The 16,563-nt window shown below is 36.2% G+C and overlaps 1 protein-coding gene across 1 annotated transcript in view; it reads right to left on the reverse strand.

Annotated features, from left to right (window-relative positions):
• The window catches only part of LOC140432679 (juvenile hormone epoxide hydrolase 1-like), a 33,798-nt gene extending 18,923 nt beyond the window's left edge, over positions 1-14,875 (reverse strand). Inside the window, exons 1-2 of the mRNA XM_072520738.1 lie at positions 14,612-14,875; positions 5,264-5,639 (exon numbers count right to left, since the gene is read on the reverse strand). Of these exons, the coding sequence (XP_072376839.1) occupies positions 5,264-5,639; positions 14,612-14,797 (562 nt within the window). The 5' untranslated portion in view covers positions 14,798-14,875. The remainder of the gene's footprint in view (positions 1-5,263; positions 5,640-14,611) is intronic.
• Positions 14,876-16,563: the final 1,688 nt, after the last annotated feature.

The following is a 16,563-nucleotide window of genomic DNA, read 5'->3' on the forward strand; positions in this document are numbered from 1 at the left end:
CGGTCGACATAATCTTCGCTTGCAACATGTTCTTCGGAAGGTCTGCAGCCAAACTCTAGGTCGCAGGGCAAACGAACTTCACGACCTAACATCAGGCAGGTTGGAGTCTGGCCTGTAGTTTCATTTACGGCCGAGCGGTAGGCCATTAGGAATAAATGAATGTGCTGGTCCCAATCTCTTTGGTGTTCTGATACAACTTTGGATAGGTGTTTACCCATCGTTCGGTTCATTCTCTCGACCATTCCATCTGATTGAGGATGCAGGGGTGTCGTCCTGGTCTTATTGACACCAATCAATTTACAAACGTTTTGGAAAAGGGTTGACTCGAAGTTTCGCCCTTGGTCGGAGTGGATCTCCAAGGGAACACCAAATCGGCTAAAGAATTCTTTAACAAGTACCTCTGCAACGGTAGCAGCTTCTTGATTTGGTATCGCATAGGCCTCAGTCCATTTCGTAAAATAATCCATGGCTACCAGGATATATTTATTTCCATCATTTGTCTCTGGAAGTGGACCTGCAATGTCGATTGCTACTCTTTCCATAGGACTACCAACATTGTACTGTCTCATGGGTGCCCTCTTTTTACCAACTGGACCATTACTGGTTGCACACAGTTCACATTTCCGGCACCACCTTCTTACATCATCTTTACAGTTCACCCAATAGAACCGTTCTCGAACCTTTTGCAGAGTCTTCGTGATACCAAAGTGTCCACCTGATGCACCGTCATGTAACTGACGCAATACTTCTGACACTTTACTTTTAGGTACAATCAACTGAAGCTTAGTTTCTGTACCATCATCGTTCTCAAAGGTTCTATACAGAAGATCATCTTTCAGCACTAGGCAATTCCATTGGCTCCAGTAACACTTGACTTCTGGACTACATGCACTAATGTCATGCCAAGAAGGTCTTTCACTTCGACGCATCCAATCCAATACTCTTTTTATACATGGATCATCTGTTTGAGCGTCTTGTAGCTGTTGAGGCTGCCATTGCTCATTAATGACGGTGGTTCGTCTCACGGGGCAAAGTCGTTCTTCTAATTTAAGACAGTGATTACAATTTGCACTGCACGGCCGTCTCGAAAGGGCATCAGCATTTGAATGAACTCTGCCAGCCCTGTGTTCGATCTCGTAATCATATTCTTGTAATCGTTCTAACCATCTTGCCATCTGGCCCTCTGGATAACGAAATTGTAGGAGCCATTTTAGAGCAGCGTGATCCGTGCGAAGAAGAAACTTTCTGCCATACAAGTATTTATGGAAATGCTCACAAGCCTTCACTACGCCTAGCAATTCTCTCCTGGTAACGCAATAGTTTCTTTCTGGTTTTGACAAGACTTTGCTAAAGTAAGCGATGACTTTCTCCTGCCCATCTTGAATTTGGGAAAGAACAGCTCCTATTGCACTGTTGCTTGCATCTGTGTCCAACACAAATTTTCCTGCCTGTCTAGGGTAGCTTAAAATCGGTGCGCTGATCAGAGCCATTTGTAAGTGTTCGAAAGCTCTTTGACACTCCTCGCTCCATGTATATTCTTTGCCTTCTTCTGTCAACTTTGTTAATGGCTTGGAGATGTTGGCAAATCCTTGGACAAAACGTCGGTAATATGTACATAGGCCAAGAAAACTTCTAATTTCGTGTTTATCTCTTGGTACTGGCCAATCCTTAATTGCTGCAAGTTTTTCAGGATCAGCTGTTACACCATTACTTGCTACAATATGTCCCAAGTACTTCACTTCTCGTCGAAACAAGTGACATTTCTTCGGACTCAACTTCAGATTCGCTGCCCGCAATCGTTGAAAGACTTCTGTTAGGTTATTGGCATGTTCATCGAAGGATCTTCCAACTACAATTACATCATCCAAATAAACCAGGCATGTTTTCCATGTTAGACCTCTTAAAACTGCATCCATTAATCTTTCAAATGTGGCCGGGGCATTACATAAACCAAAGGGCATAACTGTGAACTGCCAAAGCCCTGATCCTATCGAGAATGCGGTTTTTTCACGATCGGCTGGCTCCATGTCTACTTGCCAATATCCACTTTTCAGATCGAGTGTGGAGAACCAACGAGAACCAGAAAGTGTATCCAAAGTATCGTCTATTCTGGGCAAAGGATAACTATCTTTTTTAGTTACTGCATTGAGCTGTCGGTAGTCAATACAAAAACGTGTTGAACCATCTTTCTTCTTTACTAGGACTACTGGTGATGTCCATGGACTGTTTGATGGTTCAATTACCCCTTGCTTGTTCATATCTTTGATGATGTCTTCGGCTTCATCTCTTTTCGCAAATGGAAGTCGTCTAGGTTGTTGTCTGATTGGCTGAGCGTCTCCGGTATTAATTTTATGCTTTACTATGCTTGTTTTACCATTATCCTTCTTATCCATGGCAAAAACATCTTGAAATTCTATTAGCATAGACTTCACTTTTTTAGTTCGTTCACCATCAAGATCTTGGCACGTTTTAATCATCGTCTCAACAAGCTCCTTTGGATACTTAGATTTCGACGGTTTCTCATTAGTATTCATGGAACAAATCGAAGCCACGGGAATACACTGTCCGATCAAAGTTCTTTTACTTAACTTAATAGCAGTTCCCTTTAAATTCATAACTCTTACAGGAACGACATCTCGAATTCTCACCAAAGCTTTTGCTGTTAGGAACTCGGCATTATTCACATCTTCGACCATCCTTAAACTTCCCTCTCGGCAGTAACCATCAGGTCTGGTCATCAAAATTTTCTCACTATTACCGGGTATTGTTACGTCACAAGTAGTTATTAAGCTGATAACATCTTCTTTCTCTTCATGAAACGGCAACTCTTCACCACTGATCTCGAGAACTCCATCTTTGACATTCAATACAGCCCCAACTTTCCTTAGTAAATCCATCCCCAATATGAACTCATCGGAGATCTCTGCAATTAATACTGTATGTTTCACTGTGGTCTGGCCAATGGATACTGATATATTAGCCTCGCCATATGTATTAATTATCTCACCAGTTGCTGTTCTAAGCTTTACTGTTGCAGGCAATAATTTAAGATGGCCTCGTACTACTTCTGGCCGTGCAATAGTTCTCGTTGCACCTGTATCTACCAAAAACGATCTACATTTATTATTGATACGACCCTCTATGTACAAGCTATGAATTCCACCTGAGGACGTAATGTTCACAGTTACTATGGGGGCTGTGTTTCTCGAGGTCGGCAGTTGCCCCTTGTTGTCGACCCGTTCTAGTTTTCCGACTGTTGTATCATTTTCTTGCAATTACGGCGAATATGACCTACGTCACCGCAATTCCAACATCTGGGCTCGCGTCTCTTCGGCATCGTGTTACGAACTACTTTTCGTACCATTTCTTCCAGACGTTCATCATTTGGTTCGTCGCCTTCTTCAATGGTTCTTACTCGATGACTCCGTGAAGTTTGACTAGCTGTTTCATGTTCCAAGGCAATAGCGAGCGCTTCATCTAGAACTTTCGGTCTTGCTAGTCGTAAAGCTTTCTGTAATTCAGTTTCTTTTAACCCATTGACGAAGGTATCTACAGCAATTTCTTCTAAAATGTTGTCTGGTACCTCCGGATAAGCCAACCTCACTATACGAGCAACATATGCTTCAAACTCTTGCAAATTTTCACTTGCTCGTTGAATTCTACTTCTTAGTTGCGCCTTGTAGACTTGTTGTAGATGAGCATCTCCATAACGTTTGTCTAGTCGGGTAAACAAGGTCTGGTAACATTTTTCTTGACCCTTAGGAATCGATCTTAGGATATCTGCAGCATCACCTCGTAAAGCAGCAGTCAAGGAAACAGCTTTTTCTTGTTCTGTCCAATGATTGGCTGTCGCAATAGCTTCAAATTGTCTAAGGTATATGGACCAAGAAGACTTTCCATCAAATGGTGGCAATTTGAATCTCATATTATGTGTCGTTTCGTCTCTAGGTGATTCTTCTTTCACTACCGGATCTAAGGCTATTGTGTTAACTGGTGGTAGCACTTTTGTATTAGTTATCATGCTCTCTAACTGTTTGATCTTCTCTTCTACTTTATCGAATGTTCTCGTGACTTCTTCAAATTTGTCATTGTTTTGATTACATACTTCGTCGAATCTTCTAGACATATTTTCGAATTTCTCGTCGTTTTGTCTAGCTATTTCTTTAATAGTTTGAGACGTTTCATTAAATCTTTCATCATTCTTTCGAGAAGATTCTTCAATCATTTGAGACGTTTCATTGAATCTTTCATCATTCTTTCGAGAAGATTCTTCTATCATTTGAGACGTTTCATCGAATCTTTTGGAAACAGTCTCGAATTTATCATCAGTTTTTTTAGAAGTTTCTTCTATCTTCATTAAAACTGCTTCTTCTGGTGACTGAAAATGGAATGTCTCTGGGTCATCTCCATTCTTGTTAAGAACATTCTTCAGTCGTTCTTGGAGGATCTTCTTGGACCCGCTGCAATCTTCATCGCGTTCTTCTAGTTGCTCTCGCAACTGTTTTACTGAGAGTTGTACTAGCAGCATCTTTGGTCAGGCACACACGTACTTTTTAAATGTTCTTTCGTACAAAGATCACTACCGATCTACGCGGATGTTCCTGACGAACAATACTTTTCAAAAGTTCAAAAGTCTTTTTCAAAAGTCACTGCTGAATTTATTTCTCTTTTACTCACACCGTAACACCAACTGTAGCGTTATTAAATAAAACGAGCGGTTCGAATTTATATAACTATATTTATTTATAAGTTTACAGTTCGGTACTCTCTTATCAACTAACTCTACTTCTAACATTGTTACCTATATATACTACAGTTACTACGTTCGAGAATATTCTGGCGTTGTCCCACCTCTAGTTCCCCTACGTGACCGGTTATTCTCTCTCGCACTCGATACACGGAGAAGCTTCTGGAAGGGTATTAGAGATGCAATGCAACCGTTACCTGGGCCATGCCGAGAGCATGTTTGTAACATTATGTTATATAGACAATTAAGCCCCTCTATCGACCGGGTTACAAACATTGATTTCTGCTACGAAACTTTTCATATTTTTTACGATTTTTAGCTTTTTAGCTAATGTACATATGTCATTAGAGTATAAAAATCTATATTTGTATCTTCTTCGATAATAAAAATGTATAGTTTACTGTGTTGATAGTATTACACTATCATTGACAAATATATCCGACACATTCGTAAAAAACATACTTATTCTAGAACCACGTTAAATAAAATTGTTGGTGGTATAAAATAATCCCATACCTGGTAAACTTGGAATAATCAGTTCAAACACAAAATCTCTTCCCTTCTGTGGTTTGGTCAAAAGTGGGATAATTTCATAAAATTCTCTAATCGACCCTGGCCATCCGTGCAACATCAACATCGGGAAAACCTTCAGCCCTTTGGTCTCAGCAGGTTTGACATGAAGGAAATGGATGTTAAGTCCTTGGATATTTGTCGTGAACTGTGGATACTGGTTGAAAAACTTCTCCCTTTGTCTCCAGTCGTATTTGTTCTTCCAATAGTCCACTATAGTTTTCAGAAGATTAGTGTTCATTCCATAGTTTTGTTTAACGCCATCTAGTGGTGCTTGGAATGGAAGAGTACGATCTAGTCTGTCCTTCAAGTCTTTTAAAATCTGTAAGGATATAAAAATATAAATAAATAAAACTTCGTGCGACTTTAATGTTAATCGCAGTTTTAGTTTTAATACTAAATACTATGAGAAACTATTATTTAACATCACTTTCTGTTCATTTTTCTAGATTCTGCTAGTCATTACATAGATACAATTGAATTCGTTCATAAGGGCAGAGCAACTTTGTCCATATTATGATAAAAAACAATATCTCTCAAGTTTTACCGTTATATAAACTGTTATGTCCAACCTTGTTAACCTTGTTGAGTCTACGTGGGCCAAGTATTAAATTAATGATATAATACATGTAAAAATTGAGGTACCCTCAAGAAAAATAACTAGACATGGAGTACGAAAAAGAAAATTTACATTTCTTAGCTTTAACCGAACAAAAAAGAAAGGCAAAGGAGAAATATAACCAGAAAATAGGCATGATGAAAAGAAATAGCAACAGGAAATGTGGGTTGTATAATAGACCCAGGGTGATCGCCTGGGTCTACACTGCTGTCATTAGGCTAATGCTTACGGAGCTATTGCTTGGTTACCAAAAGTGCTAAAGGCAACAGCGATTAACAAACTAAAGCATATTCAGCGGATGGCTTGTATAAATATAACAGGTACAATAAAAATAACACCAACTGCTGGAATGGAGTTGATCATTGGCATCACACCTCTAGATATATATGTCAAAGAGGTGGCGCTAGTGACAATGATGCGACTGCGCTCAGCTGGTGCAAACCTTGATGTAGAAATGGGACAATTGAGAACTCGTTTCTGGCGGGGAGAGCCGGATGCGCTACCACTGCTTCAGGCAGGCTGCGACTCAATTGAACCAAAGTTTGTCTTTAACAAACCCTACACAATCGAAACAGGACAGTATAAGGAAACAAACGTGGCAAATGCCTATTGCATTTACACCGATGGCTCCAAAATGAAAGAAGGCTCAGGATGCGGGATATACTCCTGATCACTGAACCTAAGAATAAAGTGGGGTTGGGCAAAAATGCAAGCGTAGTTCAGACAGAACTGACTGGTATCTCCATAGCCGCAAAAGAGATAACCCAAAAAGGTATAGTAGGGAAAACTATAATAATCTGCACAGATAGCAGACAAGTGCTACTAACCTTGAATAGACCACGTGACACATCAGGGTTAGTGCCACGAGTCACTAACTCAAGCTTCGGATGGTAATACCATCATCCTGAGGTGGGTTAAAGGACACAATAGGAATAAATTCAACCACATTGCTGACCAATTATCTAGGAAGGCGGCAGGCCTAAGACTCTTAGGACCTGGGGATCTTTTTAATTGGTCAACTACAACAATCGCGGAAATTGTCAAATGTCACTCCCATAAGCAAACCGTAAAAAGATGGGAAGAAGGGCAAGGATGTAAACTTACCAGGGTAACACTAAGTAACCTTGAAGAGTCAGCATCAAAGAAGTACTTGGGAATGACCAGGAAAAACCTACGTTTGACAGTTGGTTTGTTAACTGGTCATTGTCAACTAAGCAAACACCTCCACACACTGGGGCTAGCAGACACACCTCTATGCAGGAAGTGTGAACGAGAAGACGAAACTGTAGAGCATGTCCTATGTGAATGCCCGGAGTTATCGTTAATACGAGAGTACGTGTTCGGCGAGTCCTGGCCCACACCTGCCCACATAAGAGAGATGTCTCCTGGTGACTTGTCCACCTTCCTAGAAATGGCAGGATGGACAATAAGCTAAGGGCGACAGCTCCCTGGGAGGATGCACAATGGGTCAATTGTGGCCTAAGTGCTGTGAAACTTGACTCGCCTTCCCTACTCTACAGATACAGATACTTAATTATCCTGTTCAAATAAATAACTGTTTCTAATTTGGAGTAAAAATAAATATGATTTTTATCACTGTTTTAGTTATATTAAGTTCTTAATTCTTAATTATATCTGTTGGACAATAATTCTGTGGTAGATTCTTTCTAAACAAAAGAAAGCAAATAAAAATTTAACGTAAGTAGTGTTATTTATAACAAGGTTTTAAAAATGTAATGATTTATCCATTTGACATTGGATAAATCAAGAAGTTCAATCTCCTTTGCCTTTAATTCAGATAATTTGGATAATACACAAAGTATACGGGTAAAGCTAGTTTTATCCAATTTCCAACAAATACCAACCAACAAATCAAATATAGTGCTCGGGGATGTTTTACAAATTTATATTTCAAATCATTAAATTATTTATACAATACATAATAGAAAACGTTGGGTGGTGAAAAAATCATTAAGAATTTTCCAAGATTTACATAGTAAAGCATCGCAACAAGATAGTAGAAATGGAGACACAAAGTTCATAAGATAAGCTCAAGTGGCACTTGACAAGTGCAGGTTGTTTAAAATTCTATTTTCTCATATCAATGAGATAAATTATTTTAGACAGACAATTATAATTAAGTTCGATATCACTAAACAAACAAATACTCTTGCATTCTACCTTAAAAGACCTTGAGATAAATCCGCTGATGTACTTAAAGAATTGATAAAATTGTTTCTATAATCATCGAAATTTGTTAATGCACAGGTGTTTACAAAAAATATAACAAAATTTTTAAAACTGTATAGAGTAATATATTTTATAGGCACGAGAGGAAAAATATATAAGTTGTAACGAATATTTTGCCTACCACATAGGGTATAATTATGGGGATTGAAAGTTGGGGACAGAAACTATTGGGGGTGGAGATAGGGCAAGCAAAATAAATGAAACTGTGCGAACGGCACTCAGGGTTTGTTTGGAGAGCTGGGTCGTGGATAAGTTGAATGGCAATGGGGTTGGATTGGGGCAACTACAAAAATGAAACAAAGTTGTACTGACATGAATCTCCTGGAACAAATGGACAAAAAAACAACAGGAAGGACCTCTAGCAATTTAACAACAACTAGTTGTAACTATTGAAATCATTATTAGAAATGAAAAATATATCTTTTTAAAGGAAACTCAAAAAAAGAAGTTATAAACTTTTTTTTTAATAAATAAAACAAATGGTCCTATTCATTTACAAACTCCGTTGCTACAAAACTTACAAATGTTACTGGGCTATAAACTGTGGCAAATAAAAATTATTACAAGTAAAGAACTATCTTTTTAAATGATGAAAGCAATTATTATTTTTTTTTTTTTTTAAGTTTAAAACAAAAAAGTTACCTTGGTTTCACAAAAAACAATGCACTAACACTTCTGGGGTTAAAGTGGAATTATACTGGAATTATACTGGGATTTCTGCTATGCCAAACAAAAAGAACTGCTTCAACTGGTCTGGAAAGACGACCAGAGACAAATAAAAGTAAGGTTGGAACAAAATCAGCGGCACATTGGACATATCCTATAAGCTGCTTTTTACAACACTGGAACCATTTTCAAAACTCTGGTACACGGCACAAATCTCTTATATACTTAACAAAATAGTGACTATTTTTTTCTAATCTGACATATTAACAGAGAGTAAATATCCACTATTTTTCACACATTTTGCCGGCTTATCTCATCACAACATCTCAACGACCGTTCCGTTTGACCAAATTTTTCAACCTACTTTGTTACTACTCATACTGCACAATTAACTGCCACTACACACTAGATTTCCATAAAAAAGGAAGAAACACAAGAACAATACAAATTTGACGAACAATTAGGACCCACACTGTAGGCCACTGCCTCTGACAGCGAAATTATTTTTCCGGCAAAAACTTCTCAGCGATCTAAATGGATGTTTATTTGAAACGCATATTTCGAGCGGTTTTATGATCAAAGAATACTGAGGAAATATAAACAACTCTAAAAATGGTTTATTTTACTCGGCGACGCTAAGAGGAATTAAAAAAATTACTTCGTCTTTTAATACGTACGAGGGGATTTCAATATATATTTCAAAGAATTTGCAAATGCTACAAAGTAAGTATAAATTAGATGTTGCAACAGCTAAAGTACAAGCAAATAAGGATCTATGCGATAAACTTGATACCAAAGAAGTAAAAAGGATAAAAAATTCCCTGGAAGAGATACTTTATTAGTTTATTAAATGAAAAATCTGACCTCCGGTGGAGGCAGAAACCACAAGAGTAACTTAAATAACAAATGGGCAAGATGATAAAGCACTATATAACAAAAAAACAGAAAATAATGTTTCTAGAAGTACTTGGGTTGGTACTAAATTTATGTATGTGTCTGTGAATGTGTTCCCAAACAACTCATGTTTGCATATATACAAGGAGAGACTGATAAATTTCATGTTAGGGTAATATTATTACCCTCACATATTTTAGTTCTCAGTCCAATCTGTTATGGCTCCTTCATATAACTGAAAAAGTATAACATGACATTCCTTGCTGTTTGATGTAAGCTGATGATGTTGTTAGTGGAGCTAGTGTGTTCTACAACAAATGTTCCTAAAACTTTAATTTTAGCTTCCTCATTTAGTACACGTGCTGATTATTTCTTCTTTTTAGATTTTTTTTGCTCAAAAATCGTTTTTGTAATAATGTTTTTGAAGGATTAGCAAAAAAAGGTGGTACAGTAGGCGGTACGGTACTGTAGACTAGCGGGAAGTCTTATACTATGTTTTCTGTATTTTTAAAATTTAAGTAATAGGTTTAAAACTAAATAAAGTAATTTTATTATTTATTTATTATTTTTAGAAATATAATAATATTGAAAAAGTTTACATGTTGTATAACGGTCATTACTCGTCACGTAAATGGACTCTTCCAATTGTTTACTTTAACTAATATTTCGTAAAAAGCCATATTTAATATGCACTGATTTAGAAATCTCTTTCAAAGTATAAATATGAAAGTTAAACTTAAAATGTTTTACTAATTACTTTTTTTGTCACACTTTAATACATTTTTTGAACTGATAATAGTAAAAATCCGACGTAATAAATATATGATATAATTTTAAAATGAGAAGTGTATAGAATAAATTTAAAGCACGATTTCATAATGATAATCTAACTAAATCTTAACTAATGTTCACTTTGGAGTAAAGTACACTTTAGTATCACACCAAGTTTCATAATACCTACAGCTCTTTTTATTATTAAAAGTAAACTTAGGTTTTTAAATTAGTAGGTTGGTAAATGTGTTTTTCATCTTAAAATGAAGGGAAATTGGGTTTTCAAGTGCTGAATTTTCGAGAGGCAATGGTTTGGTGATATTGTAAAGAGTACAGCTTCGATGCATATGAGAGTATTAATTAATGTCTTCTTAAATCTAATGGCAATTCACCGAGTTCGGCCTAAAGACTTATGATAGCGGTAGTTCTAGACGCACCGTATATTATTATAAGAAATTGTGTCTTAGGCTTTTAGAGTTGTTGTTGAAGCAGATGAGTAAGCATGGCATCCATAATCGATCTTGAAGCGGATCAGATTTTTATATAATGTGAGTAGAGTTCTACCGTCGGCTCCCCGATTTGTACTACAAAGACATTTCCAGAGGTTTAGTCTTCATTGCTAAAATACATTTAATATGGTCCTTCCAGGTAAGAGCTTGATCAAATATTAAACCTAGATATTTAATTGTTTTTACATATTCAAGTGTCCGACCCCCAAGTGCTCGTTTTTTCACCAATCATCCAATAATATTAAACTTCTTGAGAGTTTTGTCTTTTCTTTTCATTTGATAGGCTTATAAACCTTTTTGTTAAGGTTTAGTTTGTATCCTATATAACGTACGTGTCTCCCAGTGGCGGGATATGGGCAACAGTACATTGGCTTATAGGGATCTTACAGGATCTAAGCCTATAAGATTGGCTTAAAGTAGGAATCCTGACCGGTACAGAAAAATGGAAGCCGGTGTGGGGTAATACTGCCCTTTGATTGCATTGGTAGTGTGTTGGTTAAAACGTGTATGTAAATGAAAATACCGTTGTAGGTACTGAGAATCGAACTAGCGCGCTCTGGTTTAGCTACGGCTGTCACTGCGTGTGTATATGCTCCTCAAACCGACCTGGGTAAGAATAAAAGAAAACCTTTATATGCTTTTTAAAGAGGAAAAAGTCATAAAAGGAGGTGACTTAAATGTATTTTGAAAGTTTATGTGAATACAAAAAGAGAAATCAAACGATTTCTACCTAGCGAAACCGAATTCAAATTTTTACCACTGTGTTTCCTAAAACTTGCGAAACAAACAGCTGGATAAATTACTCGACAAGGAAATCTAAAATTGCATTCCACATGCCGTTCATCCTGGTCAAAATTCGCAGTGAATTCAGTTTCTGGTACTCCAAACGAAGTAAGTAATAAAACATAATGACGGTATTAGATTTTTGTTTCGATACAGGGCAGCGACAGCCGCTTATACGTATTTCGACCTCTTTAGGCTGCTTATACGAATTTTGACCAGGATGAACGGCATGTGAAATGCAATTTTAGATTCCCTTGTCGAGTAATTTATCCAGCTGTTTGTTTCGCAAGTTTTAGGAAACACAGTGGTAAAAATTTGAATTCGGTTTCGCTAGGTAGAAATCGTTTGATTTCTCGTTTTTGTTTTTAGATGGCGTAGTTACGTCCGTATATAGTTTTTTTTATAACTATTGGCTAGGACGGGAGAGATTTTTGTTTTGGTTCAGAGCAGTGGCTATACCGTTCTCAGGAGACCTAAAGAGGTCGAAATACGTATAAGCGGCTGTCGCTGCCCTGTATCGAAACAAAAAACTAATACCGTTATTATGTTTGATTACTTACTTCGTTTGGAGTACCAGAAACTGAATTCACTACGAATTTTGACCAGGATGAACGGCATGTGGAATGCAACTTTAGATTCCCTTGTCGAGTAATTTATCCAGCTGTTTGTTTCGCAAGTTTTAGGAAACACAGTGGTAAAAATTTGAATTCGGTTTCGCTAGGTAGAAATCGTTTGATTTCTCTTTTTGTTTTTAGATGGCGTAGTTACGTCCGCATATAGTTATTTTGATAACTATTGGCTAGGACGGAAGAGATTTTTGTTTTGGTTCAGAGCAGTGGCTATACCGTTCTGAGGAGACCTAAAGAGGTCGAAATACGTATAAGCGGCTGTCGCTGCGCTGTATCGAAACAAAAATCTAATACCGTCATTATGTTTTATTACTTACTTCGTTTGGAGTACCAGAAACTGAATTCACTACGAATTTTGACCAGGATTAACGGCATGTGGAATGCAATTTTAGATTCCCTTGTCGAGTAATTTATCCAGCTGTTTGTTTCGCAAGTTTTAGGAAACACAGTGGTACAAATTTGAATTCGGTTTCGCTAGATAGAAATCGTTTGATTTCTCTTTTTGTTTTTAGATAGCGTAGTTACGTCCGTATATAGTTATTTTGATAACTATTGTCTAGGACGGAAGAGATTTTTGTTTTGGTTCAGAGCAGTGGCTATACCGTTCTGAGGAGACCTAAAGAGGTCGAAATACGTATAAGCGGCTGTCGCTGCGCTGTATCGAAACAAAAATCTAATACCGTCATTATGTTTTATTACTTACTTCGTTTGGAGTACCAGAAACTGAATTCACTACGAATTTTGACCAGGATTAACGGCATGTGGAATGCAATTTTAGATTCCCTTGTCGAGTAATTTATCCAGCTGTTTGTTTCGCAAGTTTTAGGAAACACAGTGGTACAAATTTGAATTCGGTTTCGCTAGATAGAAATCGTTTGATTTCTCTTTTTGTTTTTAGATAGCGTAGTTACGTCCGTATATAGTTATTTTGATAACTATTGCCTAGGACGAAGAGATTTTTGTTTTGGTTCAGACCAGTGGCTATACCGTTCTGAGGAGACCTAAAGAGGTCGAAATACGTATAAGCGGCTGTCGTTGCCCTGTATCGAAACAAAAATCTAATACCGTCATTATGTTTTATGTGAATAATTTGAAGAAAAACCAATTAAGTTAACAATACAGTAACAGCAATGGTCACCAAAATGACAAACGAGAAAGTGGTTCAAGCACTTTAAAATAAACAGAAAGATGAAGCAGTTGGACCAGGTGACATTTTTGAGGACGTATGGATAGCATTGGGAGAGACAGGAACAAGTTGCCGGACCGGTTTATTTAATAGAATTATGGAAGTGGATGCAATTCCAGACGAATGGAGAAGCAGTATATTAGTAGTTGTTAGGGAATTAGGGAAGCCGATCCCGCGTATATATAAAGGCAAATAAAATGATAATGATGATTATCACGCCATGTTTACTATTCTCATAAAATCATAAAATGATTTAAAATATGAATATCTGACATGTATCTACATAAATATAACAGCATATCAGCCATACTGTTTTGGAAGATGTATAAATATGACAAAAAAACAGTGTATTTTTACACCATTTAGTAGTAAAAATCATTGTATCCTATTACTGTTTGCTTACTTTTGTTATGATCAAGACAATTGAGTATTTTTATTGTCTTTTCGATTCGAGTAAAAAATTTGGATTCTACTTTCATAAAGTTTTATACTCTTTTTTGTTGTTTTGATACTTTTGTTAGTGTGCACCAAAGAAAACAATAATATTTGGGCTTTTAAAGACAATTAAGTTTTATGGCGTAATTTTGACAATAACACTCTGTTATTGTCAAACATTCTTCTAATAGTAGTTTTAGTAGTAGTAGTAAAAGTTTACCTGCTTCATTCATAAAAATTCATTGCTTTAAAATGATATTGTCTTATTATAACGGTATTATTGTTTTATTTGCGAGGACGATTTCTGATATACAATTCGAAATGACAAATATAGAGTATTTTAATTAGAATTTTGGTTTATTCCCTTAAAATATAGTATTTAATATAAAAATACCCACGAAAATAGTTTTAGAATCATATTAGATAACATCTATCCAAAACCAGGTCTGGATACGTAAACAAATCCTCACAATACATGGTAAACACTTAATAATAAATTGAGCTAATTTCTTAAAAATCGCTTAAAAAATATAAAGGTATAATGAAACTCACTTCATCGGATATTTGAATTTTAAATGGCTTGATACTAGTATCTACTTTCGCCGGCTTTGCCACTTTCCACCATCTTTCGCCCAGATCTGGCACTTTTGGAGTTTCAAGCAAAGATTTTGAACAATATACAATTAAAACAGCTAAAAGGACTGCTACAAGAGCACCAACTTTAGCGCAACACCCCATGTTTCTTCGCTCACTTCTCACACACAACAAACAAACAAGAGAATTGAGACTCACCGATTTTCTGAATTACAAGATTAGATTACAAAACTGAACTTCCCATTCATGTGCTGTAGCACCTCGGTGCCTGACAGTGTTGCCAAGTCAAAAATTACATACGCGGTAGGATACGCAGACATAAATGAGTAGTGTGTGTGTGTGGAAGGATAATGGCACGGAATCAAGTCCATTTGCCACAGAAAGTTGTATACAGAACTTTTCTTATAATAAGAATACAAAGTTGAGGGTTATGCTGCTTTAAATTTCTATTTTTACTTCTTTAATAAAATTTACTAGAAGTTCTAAAGTGTTTCTATTGGCAGTTAATAAAATGTGTGATAGATTTAATGGAAGAAAATATTTCATTTTAATTTGTAATATAAATGAGTAGGATTAGGATGATTTGAATAATAGTTTAATATCTTCCAGATTTTGTTGACTTTTTTATATCATGATACCAATCTATCAGTATTTTGTTTTGTTCAATTCTTATTAATTTGGTGTCCAGAGATGTTATCGAACATTCATTTTTAATCGCTAAAATAAATTGTACCCATATGTTTGGGCACCAATTTGACGACTCAAATGCCAGGGTTGTAGCGACAAGCTAATTACGAATAATTATAACTCTTCTATTCAAAAATTTAATAACAGATCTCATATTTAAATTTCCATGTAGAATATGATAGCCTATTAATTTGTTAACTAAAGTTGCTGCCCAAACATTAACTTTAACTGAGTGTTGAAGTTGTATTTTCATGTATGGGAAACGAAATATGATATTGTAAGCAATGACCGATACTACTAAAGGCCGATAATACTTGAGTTTATCGTCTGGCTTTTAAAACAAAGTGTGTGTGTTTATGTTTAGTTTAGTAATCAATAAGACACAATTTGCATCGGTCCGTGATACATACAAAAATACCTTCCCTTCACCCTATTCTTTTCTTCCTTATTCTTCCTCCTATTCTTTTTTATATTATTGTATATACTTTCATTATTTTTTTTTAAATATTGTGTATACTTTTTTATTTTACTTTTGTCCATAAAATCCGAAAAATTCAAATCACCACCGGAAATAAAATATTAATACATGTTCATATTCAGTATTTTTACAGAAAACCCAGAATATTTTCTACAGATCTCATTTCTAGTACTATTAAAACACGTCAACCCTAAACTACAATAATTAAAATTCAACAAATAGCTTAGAACTATTTTATATAATTTAAAAGTGTGAAAAGTTTCTGCGGTAAATTAGTTAGCTTTGCGTTGGTGCGGTAATTCGTAATATGAAAACGGTAATCTAGCGCAAAAACGGTAGACTTGACAACAGAGGCGATGGTAGCACCGGTCGGCAAGTTTGATTATTTAAATTTGAACGAGCGACAACGCGCCGGTTGCGGTTGGGAGATCGAAGGTCTAGGTCAAGCAATACTGGTTCAAAATATTCCTCCACAAATAATTCAGTGAAGTTAATCTACACCAAAAAGTTGTCAATTTCTGTGTTCGTAACGGTTTACATCTTTTAAAAGTCACCAACTTTTGTTTCCATTTTTTCTACAATAGATTAAAATAAGTTGAAAACACTTTGGGTAATATTCTAGTTTGCAACTAGCTGTCTCCATGACAGCTGGATCACTTAAAATGACGAAATGTTCTTAATTATTGAAGATATTATGCTGGCTTACGTAAAATTCTAAAAATTTTTTTATCTTCGTATAGCTTCT

The sequence above is a fragment of the Diabrotica undecimpunctata genome, chromosome 1 (genome assembly GCF_040954645.1).
Source record: "Diabrotica undecimpunctata isolate CICGRU chromosome 1, icDiaUnde3, whole genome shotgun sequence".
Lineage (NCBI taxonomy): Eukaryota > Metazoa > Arthropoda > Insecta > Coleoptera > Chrysomelidae > Diabrotica > Diabrotica undecimpunctata.